Raw genomic sequence first — 14,044 nt, 5'->3', positions numbered from 1 at the left:
GCCCTCCATTATTTACTTTGAAATATTAAAATTCTAAGAATATTAATCATTATTAAGATACAATCATATATACTATCATATTTCCAAAACCAATGTCAAAATTACTTTGGGAATCTCTAGCAGTCTAAAATACATGCCCTTAATATAGTACATGAATATTAGTAAATCAAGTGATATGCACAGGTCATAGTAAATTAATTTCAGAGAGGGAGATAAGAAAGAATTCATAGATGCTACTTATACATAGAAAAAATCATCCAAATAATCCAGCCTGCAAAAAGAATGCTTCTTATACTGCTAATTTTCCAAATAATCAGGTAAAATACTGGCACAGATGGTCTACATTTTCTGGACCAGCTATTTATTTCCATATATAATATTTCTCAATTCTTAATTTTGTTTTATGCTAAAGCGTCTATTCGGTTCACCATGGGATTTTTTTAGGCACGCCATCTCCCTAACTCCTGTATTTATCAACTTACTTTTAGCATTCCAGCCTGGTTTGATGTTCAGGCTTTACAGAAAGAAAAAGCAGAAACTCTACCCTAGTATTTTAACAAACATTTACAATATTACACCTTTCAGCAAGTAGTAGGTAGAAACACAGCTGCTAGAGCTATACATTTTAAATCTACTACTGACACCTCCTTTTACCTATCCTAAAACTTTAAGAAGCGCTGGATGCTCCTTAGTGGCATCAAGTAGCTAGGAAAGCAGTCACAGAGGGAAGATAACACGATTCCTAATAACACAAGTCACGTCACAAAAGCCACCAAGAGAAAATGCTATGTTGCCTCCTGGTCCTACTGTGTCATTCCAGGAGGTGCTGGCATCAAACAGACCAGAGGAAGAAACATGGCTCTGGTTCACAAACATTTGGTTCATTTATATTGACTAAGGCCATGTTAACCAGAGAGAGAACAACAGGTCACTGGCACCCAAGAAGTTCTCAAGGTTTCAGGCTCAATACAACAAGCACAGTGCTGGAACACTGCAATGCCTTTATTTACAACACAGTCTGTTCCCACGTAAGCTCATTCTTTGTCTACTTAGCCAACCTCAGTTCTTTCTTCTCAAGTCCTCCTCCTCCTCATTTCCAGCAGGAGAGGCCATATGCTGTTTGGCCACATAATTGTTTGTTATACTTGCATGTGGCTTTTCTCAGTATAATGAAACAAAGAAGGGGCTCAAAAAATGAGGCATCCAAGAAAGATTCCTATATGCTCAGTCTCAGCTGAGCACTCAACTCCCTTTCATCAAACTCCAGCTGTGTTCTTGGCTTGGAACAGTCTTGTGGTCACTCGAATGTAAACAAGCTACAGCCTCCTCCTCCTTCCTATCATCTGTTTTCCTAATGTTTTGCTCTTTGGTACACGTTCTCCTGAATTTAGCAACTTAACCATTTATTCCATACATCAAAAATAAAACAAAATCTCCCACATATACTTACAACTTGATCTATTATGTTTCCTTCTTTCAATGCAATAGCTTTTTCCTTCTAATCAGTACTTTCTAACATTAAGTAATTAATGCCAGTAAGCCACTGGTATAAAAAATTCTCAGTATTAAAAATTCACTGGTATAAAAAACATCAACAATGAAGCAGGAGAGTGGGGCTGTTTGGTAGAAAATCATTCAGAAATAAGTTCACAGAAAAATCCTAACTTTAACTTGCCCCATAACACTGGCCTATGTATTGCAACATATGTATATCATGGTAGAATGTGTTGTGCTTTTATAGCTTACAGGTCAAAAGTATGGAACCACTCACCTCAGCTGACTATGTTATCAAAAGATAGAACTTCAGACATAACTGTACCTCAGATACCATTCAAATGAGAGCTAAATACTGTCCCTAGACAGTGTACAAGAGACTGTACACTCTCAAAACATTTTAAATGCATCCACAGACATCACTAATTGTAGCCTTGTAATTTTAAATAAGAAAGACCTAAAGCATTTTCCCAGATCCTCCTGCCCCATGTACCTGGTACTTTCTACTTTTCTCACTTTCTTATGAACTAATCAATTTCCTGGACTCTTTTCCCATCAACATTCTTCCTTCTCGCTTTTCTCCCCCTCATTCTAACCCCCAACATCATTCTCAATAGGATACCTTACTTAACCTAACTCAGCCTCTTACTCTGCCTAACTACCCAGGAGTATTCCCTGCATACTACTTAGAAAAGATGCCCCTGTCTAACAGAGGAAGGGCTCCAACAACTGAATGTTACAAGAACTGGGTGAAGAAATGGGAAAGAAATAGTGGCATTGCAATTTACATTGACACCCCTATAACTGAGGAAATGGAACAAGGAAGAAAGGTGTTCAATGATACAAGCCTTTCACCTTATTTGGCTTAGAACTGTTCCCCGGACATCATAACAGATATAAGGGAGTCTGATAGGAAAAAAACAATAGCTAAATACAGAACAGTCATTAAACATATGACCCAAGAATCATGTGTAGACCTTAAACCAATTTTAAAATGAATGTTTCTCTCCAGATAGAGCAAGAAATGTAAACAAAGACTTTCTAAGTATGACACACATGGCTATGTAAAATAATTTTTATATAACATTCAATTGGAACCTTGCCCACATTTCAAACTTAAACATTTAATTGTGAAATTTCCCCTTGTTTACTTTAAAATACAGATCGTCCCTGACTTAGGATGATTCAACATACAATATTTCAACTTTACAACGTGTGAAAGCAACATGCATTCAGTAGAACCTATACTTCGAGTACTAACACAACCATTGTTTTTTCACTTTCAGTGCAATATTCAATAACTTACATGAGATATGCAACACTGTACTATAAAATGGGTTTTGTGTTAGATGATTTTGCCCAATTGTAGGCTAATATAAGTGTTCTGAGCACATTTAGGTAGGCTAGGCTATCAGGTTGGATAAGGTAAATGTATTAAATGCATTTTTAACTTATAATGTGTTCAATTTATGATGGACTTATCAGAATGTAACCCTATCATAAATTGAGGAACATCTGTATAGAATTACAGGGATTACATAAATTTTCTTTTTTTTTTTTGAGATGGAGTCTCACTCTGTCTCCCAGGCTGGAGTGCAGTGGCACAATCTCGGCTCACTGCAACCTCCGTCTCCCAGGTTCTCGCCATTTCCCTGCCTCAGCCTCCCAAGCAGCTGGGACTACAGGCGCCCGCCACCATACCCAGCTAATTTTTTGTATTTTTTTTTTTTTTTTTTAGTAGAGACAGGGTTTCACCGTGTTAGCCAGGATGGTCTCAATCTCCTGACCTCATGATCCGCCCACCTCGGCCTCCCAAAGTGCTGGGATTACAGGCGTGAGCCACTGCGCCCATCCGGATTACATAAATTTCCTAATGCACTCAGAGTCAGCCTGTATCTATAAACATTAGATTTGCTTTTTAAAAGTACAGTTAAAATAGGCATCAGACCAGTCAGTAATTTCCACACAGCCTTTTCTTTTAGAGATTTCAAAAATTAAGAAAGAATATTTTCCAAATTTTGAGAAGCACTTCAAGACTAATAAAAAAAGCAGTGAGTGTGGCAGGAAAAGAAAAAATCGACAAAAGACAAGGAATTGGTATCTATTTTAATAGAACGCAAAAAATTATATACACTGGCATATTCCCCTTTTGCTATACCCACTGGGTGCTACCATTGCTCACATAGACCCCAGAAAGCTAAACAAGCCAAACGACACCATCCTTTCCATGTCCATCACATACCCACTTTGTACATCTTAGGTACCTGCCAATAGGGATATATGTGTGATGGAAAAGTTACCACCTGTTGAGAAGTATGTTTGATGTGATTTCCCTATCCATTCAGCTTATTCCCAAGTGACCACTCCCTGGTAAATTAAATTCTAGAGATATTTGGGCTGGAAGTCCAAGAGCACAAAGTTTACCATTTTCTGATTGTCAGGAGTAGGTCAGGGAGGGTGAAGAATAAGGTGGGATCCAAGGGGACCAAGTCGTGAGACATGGAATGGGTAAGATTAGGGAGAGGCTGTTGCCAAAGGTGCAGGATCACTACAGGGAGTCACAAGGAACATTCTCCCAGGTAATGAATGGCCAGTGAAAATCCCACAGTAGTGCCGGAGACCAAACTGGAAATTACTGTGAAAGAAATGTTCTGCTCTAAAAAAAGTTATACAACAAATTATTATAATCAGATCCAGTTGTGGGGAAGGCAATAGCCAAGGAAGGAAGAGAGGTAGTTTCATACTCTGGTCTTCAGCTTAGGGACAGTATAAAGATACAGTTGCACTAAAAGGCCTTAAAGATGGATCTCCAAAATGGTGTCACAAACCTGGCCAACAGTTAAATACATTGCCATCAGTAGGGTTTAGAGACAGAATACCTCCTGTAGGAACCAAACTGGAATTCCTGTAGCCAAGGGTGGCTAGTCCCTACGATGATACAAGTAAGTTTTGTTAGGTCCTCAACTACAGATAAAGTGAGGATTGGCCCTGGCAAAGAGGCCAACAACCTTTTTGTCTTTTAATTTACTAGAGTAACCAATTGAAAGAGAAGTGAACTGGTTTAGTAATTTGAAGAGCCAGTATTATTCTATTTTTATGGTATCTTTCCTTGAGAGAGTACGATTCTGATGGTCAAAATAAACCAGCTCATATGTAGAAATGGAAGTATAATTCCGACATAAACTAGTTATGGTTTTGGATTGCAACCATAATTCCTTCTCATATCTGAGTCCCTCAAGAAGAATATAGCTTTACCTTCTTTCACTATGCAGTTAATTATTTTAATAAGAGTTGGTTGGCCAATCTTTCCAGTGACAGAAAATCTTCTTGCCATCCAAATAATTCCAGCTGGTTTGCTTTTATGTGGCCATTTGAGTGGGTCAGTAATTAGCTGTCACTTAACTAAACAAGGTAAATTGTTCTGCATCAACACAATTTTGGAATAAAATCTTAGGTTTTCTTGACCATATATTCTGTTTTGTCTTTACCCATAATCAATCCACTGTGGGACTTGCCAGTTTCCTATATTTTCATGATGTTCCACTTTGTCCTTGACTAAGAAAATGAAATTAATTACCAGCCGACAGAAGTTTCAAAATGTCTAAAAATGACTCGCTGAGAAAAACATTTTTCCCATAACTAATGGTAATCTTTGAGATAGAATTTTTATATTTAATATAATTAAGGCAAACACATGCAATTTTAATTAACTTGAATACTCCGATACTGCACCTTTTAATATAAGTTCTAAAACTCTGTTTCTTCAATTACACTTAAATTGGAAGTTTATTGGGCTGGGCGCCGTGGCTCACACTTGTAATCTCAGCACTTTGGGAGGCCGAGGCGGGCGGATCACAAGGTCAGGAGATCCAGACCATCCTGGCTAACACGGTGAAATCCCGTCTCTACTAAAAATACAAAAAATTAGCCGGGCATGTTGGCGGGCGCCTGTAGTCCCAGCTACTCGGGAGGCTGAGGCAGGAGAATGGCGTGAACCCGGGAGGCAGAACTTGCAATGAGCCGAGATCGCGCCACTGCACTCCAGCGTGGGAGTCAGAGCGAGACTCCGTCTCAAAAAAAAAAAAAAAAATCAGAAGCTTATCTGTAGATGCAACTGCTAGAAAACAAATATGTCCACAGAATCTATATGTTTAACAAAAAAAAATCACTTAAGCTGGAATTATCAAATTAGCATTTCCTAAGCCACGTTCTACCAAATACTAGGGCTACAAAACAGTCAGTGGAAAAAGGACTTGCTGGTCTGGTTGGGAAACAATGCTGAGTAGACCATATGACTGTTCAAAATATTTACTGCCCCTCCTGTGGTGTCCCTTCCTGGAAGCAAATTATATATCCTGCTCTGTTACACTCAGAAGGAACCATGTGACTTGCTTTGGCCAATAAAATATGATCAGAAATGATGTGTGTCACTTCTTAGCAAAAGCTTTAAGAATCAGCATGTTCACCAACTCTCTTTCCTTTTGCCAGAAGAGCAGAAAAGTCCTAGATGGAGGCTGCCCAGCCACGGTCCTGAGTAAAGACAATGTGGAGCAGAGCCAGAGGATCCATGAATATGGGAAAAAAAAAAAAAGAATCTCTGTTGTTGTAAGCTCTTGAGATTCACAATAAGCATTTGCATTTCAGAGAACCTAAGAAGTTCTGACATAAAGAATTAGATTAACTTTACTTAACCCATCATTGCTAACATTCATTGGATCACAGATCCCTGCCTCACATAAAACCCTGAGAGATATTCAGAAAGAAAAATCTCAGAAAATGCTATTGAAGATACTTGCTTCAAATCTCCTTTCCACTTTGAAGATTTAATATTAGGTTCACCAGTCATTTATTCCAGCGTTTTCAAAGCTGTCAAAATCTCTAACAGAAGCAAGATCAACCAGGAATCATTTGTAATCCTGACTTTAGTCAATTTCTAGAATTTCCCATAAAATAATTTAGCATTCTGTTTACTGTTTCTCAATTTTTAAAGACATATAAAGTACTGAAAGATTCCAAATGAATGTTAAGCAGGTTTACCTTTGTAAAAATCATTTCCAATTGTCAAACAATTGTAAACTTGTTTTTTTTTAATGTACGGAAATAGACAATACAACAGCATAAAGTTGAAAAATACATTAGAAACATAAGTGAAGGCACTTGTTGTAAATAGTGCTCTTTAACACACAGTAGATGACAATGTTGACTAATATAATCTAGAGTATCTCAGAAGAAATTACAATTCTACCTCATGAGAATTCACTGAATTTTTAGTGTTAAAAAGCCATTAAAACAAAGAGATTTGCTGTTTAATGCACTTGGAAACATAAAAAGTGACCAAAAACAACTAAAAACTGTGAGTAATTAAGCCATCTGACACCAGGAGATTCAAAAATAGTTTACAGAAACAATCTGCTTTATCTTGCACCAAAGATATTTTTAAAGTTTTGTCTGGAATAATCAAAGTTCACTGAATACCCAGGGCATCTACAAATGCCCTCTTTGAGGGATGAAGGAAGGAAGTGGCAGGGTAGTCTCCGGGCTTCTCTGTGCCTCTCCTTTGTTAGAAAGAAGGAATATTTTAAAATGTAGAGCCCTTGCCTATTCTGTCTCCCAGGTCAGGAGGGCCTCTACCACCAGCCCTTCCACATAATTTGGTATTGACAGGATTTCTCTACCTCTCAGTTTCACTAAAGATGTAGTATGTGGCTGGGTACAGTCACTCACATCTGTAATCCCAACACTATGGGAGGCCAAGGTGTGAGGATCGTTTAAGGCCAGGAGTTCAAGACCAGCCTGGGTAACATAGCAACACCCCGTTTCTAAAAAAAAAAAAAAAAAAAAATTTGAATTAGCCAGGCATGGGGTGTGCACACCTGTAGTCCCAGCTACTCAGGAGGCTGAGGCAGGAGGATCATTTGAGCCCAGCTGGGTAACATAGCAACACCCCGTTTCTAAAAATAAAAATAAAAAAAATTGAATTTTTTTTGCAATGAGCTATGATCATGCCATGAACTCTAGGCCTGGGCAACCAAGTGAGATCCTAGTTGTTTCAAAAAAAAAAAAAAAAAGATATGTAGAGTATTTTTCCCATTGTCCTTGTTGCTCTATCTGGCTTCTAGGAGGACAAGTGGAAAGACTCAGATCTAAATTGCCAGCATCTTCCTATCAGTACTTGAAGACCTTTCTTCTTTCTGTCATTCTCCTTCCATGCAGACAAGAAAGCCAATATGAGGTTAAAAAATATGTATCTGTGTGAAGCCAAATTAACCAATTTGGTCAAAGTGTTTATCTTATAGACATTTCAGGATAGCACAGGAGTCAAGAGTCCTTCTTTTACGATAAGTCAACAGAGATTAAGAGAGGTTATGTGATTTTGTCCAGGACGAAACAACAGGGCTAAAACATGAAAGCTCATGCTCCTTTAAATTTACTACAGGGATTCCTTTAAGAAGGAATAGTCTTAATGCTCCTGAGTTTTAACATGGTTTATAAAAGCTCACTGTCATGCAGACCCCCAAAAGTGAGTGACAGTCAAATTATACCAGGCCCAGTTAACAAAATCCTGAAAAAATATGCAGAGATAGATAGATAAGTGATAGATAGATAGGTAGATAGATAGATAGATTAGATAGATAGATAGATAGATAGATAGATAGATAGATAGATAGATAGATAGATAGGCAGACAGACAGACAGCTAGGTAGGTAGGTAGATGATTGATAGATAGATAGATAGATAGATAGATAGATAGATGTAAATAATGGTAGTGAGTGAAGAAAGATGACATCAGGGCTCACAGTTAGGGAGGGATGCAGAGTAAGGCTGAATTCAACCAACCTAGTATAGAAACTTTCCATTACAATTTTGGTTCTGTATATTCAATCACCAAACAATTCAGGAACTGGAATTTCCTCTTAATGGTAGCATCAGAACAAAATTTTCATCCATATGCTCTCCTTTTCCATTCCTACCAGTGACTGTCCTATATCCTCTTCTCCACTCCTCTCAACATCATCATCATCATCAGGTCCAATGATCACCCTTCAGCCCTTACTTTTTGCATATTGAATTCTGCCCTCAAAACAAACCAGTCTAAGAGAAAGTTGCTAATAATTTTCAAAGATCATTTTTTTCATTCTAAAGTACTCTCATTTTCTGACTCTAAAACACTGCTGCGAAGAGGTGTCATGTTCATAAAACATATCTTTGTCAGTTTAAGAGCTACGGTAGTAATTTGAAAGAGTCGTAAATCAGGGAAGATATCTAAGAAGCCTAGAAAATAATTTGTGATTAAAAACAACTGATCTATACATTAGGCGATCACATTTATTTTTTGAGGATATCACATTTATTTTTTGAGATCTGCATTAAGATGTTTGTTTGATTTGAAACTTGTCTTCTTCTGCCATCAAGTGTTAGCACATATTTCTAACCAACCAAGATTTGCAACATTGAAATCACTGAAACCCAAGTTCATTCAATAAGAAAAATAAGTCCAAAAAGATACCCTATAAAAAGCATGAAGCTGAACAAGTTAGCAGACTAGCTATGTCAACTAAATTCTGAAAAAACTACAAATAACCTGAACTTTAGTTACTATTTCAGAGACAGTAATTTAATATGATTTTCTAAGGCTTCATTCGATGAAAAATATTACAAAATACAACGATAATGATTCCTTTTGATGTTTTATTATGCAATATACCCACTAGAATTTCATGAAACTAAGAATATGCAAAGCTGACACACTGACTAAATGTCTCCTTGTGTTAGAAAGATACATAATTGCCAAGAAAAGCCTTATGTTTCACAGAATCTGTCCTTAGCCTCAACTCAGCTCTCTAACTTGGGAACCAGAATACCATGCTGTCACAGAAGAAGTTTCACATCAGGACATTTGAGAGAGAGTTTCTGTATTTTCAAAATTTTGAACACAATATATTGAATGTTTAGTTCCCCACTGGGCTTTTGGTTACTGCTACTACATGCAATTACCTGCCAACAGGTGCCTACCAGAGGACAGGACCCCGGAAGACCAGGGACTTCTGCACCAAACACTGAATACCACTGGAAATCCTCACACTAGATCTGTACGACCTCCCAGGGGGTGAACACTCATCCCCTGCACCAGTCATCTGTCCACATCTTTAATGTCAATGAGATGTTTTACCTTCATAAACAGACTGATTATAGCTCTGACTTTGAATCTAATTTTTTAAGTTGACGTGGATAACAGCTTTTCAGGTCACTTTTTAAATGACAATGACTAGATGATTTAAAAAAATCTCAATTGGGTTATCACTACAGAATATCGCATTACACCTCCTATAGACAATAATGAATGGACCAGCTATCTTACTATCTCAGAATTTTCCTATAATAATCCAGAGCATTCCTCTACACAGCACACCCCTTTTTACCAACAATCATCATGTCTACCCTGACAACAGTAGCACCAGTACTTTAGGAGTGCATCAGCATCATACACAAAATCATTTCCACACTACCCTCTAGCAGGTCAAATTGAAATATAAGGAGGACACCACCTGGCATCAGTCTTTAAAACAGAGCATCTTAACAGGAGATATCATTTAGGTCTTTTCCAGACAGTCTCACTATACACCACCCCTCCACACCAGAAACTGAAGGAACACTCCCATGACAATGGAAAATCTTCAAGTTTTCTGAATCCGGTGGCTGCCCCTCACTCCTGCATTGCCATGGGGCACCTAACTTTGCTCATCACCATTTCTTATTACACTCCACTCACCAAGGTCCCACCATTCCTCAGAACCCAAGAAAACCAAAATGGGAATCCTCAGCATGTCAAGGGGGATACACTATATTCTGAGTGACATTAAGGTCAGTTCTATTCACTGATCTACCAGAAAAATCATGGGCTAACTGTGGAAAGCCACTTTTTACCTCTAAAATGCGATGAAACACATTAAGGTGCTGGCAAGGCAAACTCAAGGAAACCATTTTATACAATTTTAATTATAGTATACATTCTATAGTATAGATTGTATATACTACATAAAGAGTATAGTATTTTATTTACCTTTGTATGCTATAATAGAATCCTTATATCTACTTCAATAGCTGCTTATATAATTTATATGATTTACCATAATTGACTTAAACATTTCCCTATTGTTGTGGAAGTTATTTCTATTATTTCTCTATTATTGATAATACTTCAGTAAACATCTTTATGCATAAAGAACTTCTCTTTTTAAATTATTTCTTTAGAATAATATCAGCAGCTAGGACATCTGAAAGAAAATGAGATTTTTAACATTTTTTTAATGTCAGTTGCATAATTCATAGCTCAAAGGGCCATATCAATTTTATATGACCTCTGATAGTCTTTCTACCACAAGTTTATCCTAACAAATGTTCTTCTCATACACCATGGTTGGGAGTATAAATTGCCACTTTTGCTTGACAAGGCAATCTGAGGTATTTCTGAAAGTTTATAATGTCTAATAGCCTTTGCCCTTAGAATTCCACTTCAAAGAATTGTTTCTTCGAAATACTGGCACATCCACCCAAAGAAAAGTGAACAAGGAAGTTCATAACAGCATTGTTTGTGGTACCAAAGAAACAGAAATCAACCTAATTATTCATCAAGGGAAGAATGTTTAAATTATGATAAATCAAAATAATATTGAGAGTTTTATTTCTGTTTTAAAGAAACTATATGCGTGTATGTATGTCCATATATATTTGCAGTGCATAGGAAAAGGTCTGGAAGGATCTACTGGCAGTGGTTACCTAGAGAGACATTCTGTTGGGAGGAAGTGGGTTGCAGGATGGTAATGAGGGAGAAACTGTACCTTTCACTCTATAGGTCTGTAAGTATTTGAATTGTTTACAGTAAGCATATATTCAGCTAATAATTTTATAATTAAAGTAACTTTTTAAATAAAAAATAACATGTGAAATGAGTCCAATCTCCTAACATGCAAGCGGATAAAAAAAAAACTACTATTTTGCCACTTCCTTCTTTTATCTCACTATCAATCTAAATAACATGGAAAGCCAGCAATACATTCCACAATCATCTTTATTTAATGGTCACTTGCTTGTGACCATTGGCTCAATGGATGGATTCAGAACAAAAATCTAGAAGAAAATTAGTGTCGAGAGAAGAAAATAGATAGCTGGAAATGTAAAAACGTTAAGAATGAGACTAAGGAACCATATATTTTCAAATAATCTACATACCAAACCACGAATTATAATACAGTAAATAAATGAAATCCTCTTGTATGTATGCCACCTTTTCATACTGGTTTTAACCTTTACAGTAGATTTGCTGCACAAGAAACTGTTGGATATTTATTTAAGCCTGCAGGTCTTAAGTATATTCCTCTGCAGATCATCTGTATCAGAACCATATATGGCATTTACTGAACATCAAAAGCTTAGGTCCTAGGCCCATCTCTAAATCTAAGGGTAGAGGGTGGAAATCTGAAGCTTCAACAAGTACCCCGGCTGACTTGTCAATCCCCATATCTAAGATCTACTTCCTTAAACTTCCAGGAATACTGACGACTATAATAGTGATGAGAATAGACTCATTCCATAAATTAAAAAATTCTTATTTGGCTTCCTGAAAATGATAAGATCCTAATTTGTTTTCTAAATATTAAGCATTCTAATCTAAATAAAACGCAATCTGATTTAGATTTTATGTACCATTCAAGCAGTGACTGTTTCTATTTTGATCACCACTCTGTGCCTAGCACCCAGTGTCTGGCACATAGTAGGCACACAATACATATTTACTTAATTAATATGATTTGGAACAGGGAGCTCCTTACACATAGAAAGGAGTGCGTGAACTGGAGCTGGCCAGTGGGAGGGAAGAATGTGAGACAGAATGAGATGGGATGGGTTTCTCAGGTGCAGAGACAGTGCTCTGTAACTGATAAGACTGTGATCTCAGTTACATCACAACCATTCCAAGTCTCATATCACTTTTCTATAGGGTAAGATTGATTCTGTGAAGTTAACTGCCAATAAATCACTTAAATGCAGTTTGAAATGTTGACATATATAGTTTAAGAATTTTTTTAAAATAAATGCCCTTGGGTGCTCTCATTTCAAAGTTAATATTATAAAGACAAAGAAACATTTTGAAATGGAGATATTACCTTCACCACTGATTGTCATTCTGTGATTAAGTTTGAAACCACTTGGAAGAGGACAATCCATTTGAAAGCAAAACAAGAAAGATAACCAGTAAAGAATCAAACTGTCAGTCTACAAGTTTTGTAAATTGTTGTCATCCCAGATTTCAAAATCTATCATTTACACCAATTATTTTTACCTAACATATTCCGGAATGATACCTAATATGGATACTACTAAATTTGTGGCAATGTAATCCAAAAAACCATGCAAGATATCTTTCTGAGATTTTCAGCAATAGTTTGTAGAAAACTCTTAACTATAGGATGGTGAGTCACCCAAACCCACAATTTAAAGGACCCAAAAGACTTTTTTGAGGACAGAGACATTAAATACAAAATGTGACAAATTTAGAAAAAAAATTCTACTTACTACTACACATGGCCTTCATTTCTAGAGCTGCAAATCAGTCTTAACTGCAGCAAAGGGTCATGGAGAGCAGGGTGCGGATAGTAATCTGCATGCCCATCTCCAAAACTCTGGTATATGAGAGCAGGCCATCAGATGTCTGAATTTGCATGAGGAACCCCCTAGGCTGAAATAGGAAACAAAATGAAGGGTGGCCTTAGGATTTTAGGAGAAATGCTCATGAACCTAGACGGAAGTCAAAAGTTGCTCCGACTTCTGCAGGAAGAAGGGGTGGCCTATAAAGACAGTAAGTCATCCTGAGACAGGGGAAGTCAAAAGACTTGTCACTTGGATTGTGCCACTGGGTTGACCATCCTTAGGGAGAAGTACTTTCAAGTACCTCCAGGAAAGGGAGTCCCTCAGTTACCCTCATGCCCAGTCCCCGGTATACCTGGTTCCAAGGCCTTAATTGAGGCAACTGCTGAAAGATGGTCTTTTGGAAACCTTGAAGAGTGACGGGAAGAGGGGTAAAAAGAGCTTACCCATTTGCGGTGAGCAGCACCAGCGTACACAGGCCAGCGGAGGAAGCTTTGAGAGCAATAGGATGCAAATAACCACAAGCAAGGATAGCAGCAAAAGTGAACTCTGGCACCACCTCAAGGCTCTTCAGGGGATGAAGCAGGTGAGGCAACAGTGGTAGAAATAAACGATGGCCAGACTATGCAAGAACAGCCATCGTGGCAAAGGAAGGCAAAGCTGAAATAGCCTCCATGGAAGGCCAGGAGCATCCTCAGCGTCCCTGGGAATAGGAACCAACCTGACTTGGAATCCCAGAAGCAAGAGTAGTGTCAGAGACCACAGCAATGTCACTCGTGCTCCAGACCATGCTTATGGCTGGTGTGGCCTGGTAAAACAGGCTTGCAATAAGAACATGCACTCACATTCTTACGGAGCCACGGTGATTTTGACAACTTCATGAAGGTCAAATGAGGCTTAAAACTTC

General features: G+C 37.7%; 1 protein-coding gene across 2 annotated transcripts in view; it reads right to left on the bottom strand.

The window, feature by feature from the left end:
- Positions 1-14,044, bottom strand: part of AKAP7 (A-kinase anchoring protein 7) — a 153,042-nt gene that overhangs the window by 70,711 nt on the left and 68,287 nt on the right. For both annotated transcript variants that reach the window (XM_032159071.2, XM_032159064.2), the window contains exon 8: positions 13,983-14,040. In XM_032159071.2, coding sequence (XP_032014962.1) covers positions 13,983-14,040 — 58 coding nt within the window. The remainder of the gene's footprint in view (positions 1-13,982; positions 14,041-14,044) is intronic.

Source organism: Hylobates moloch, unplaced genomic scaffold, assembly GCF_009828535.3.
Source record: "Hylobates moloch isolate HMO894 unplaced genomic scaffold, HMol_V3 SCAFFOLD_2, whole genome shotgun sequence".
In the NCBI taxonomy this organism is placed as follows: domain Eukaryota; kingdom Metazoa; phylum Chordata; class Mammalia; order Primates; family Hylobatidae; genus Hylobates; species Hylobates moloch.
Note: the sequence above shows the minus strand (reverse complement) of the source record. Positions and strands in the feature narration are given on the sequence as shown.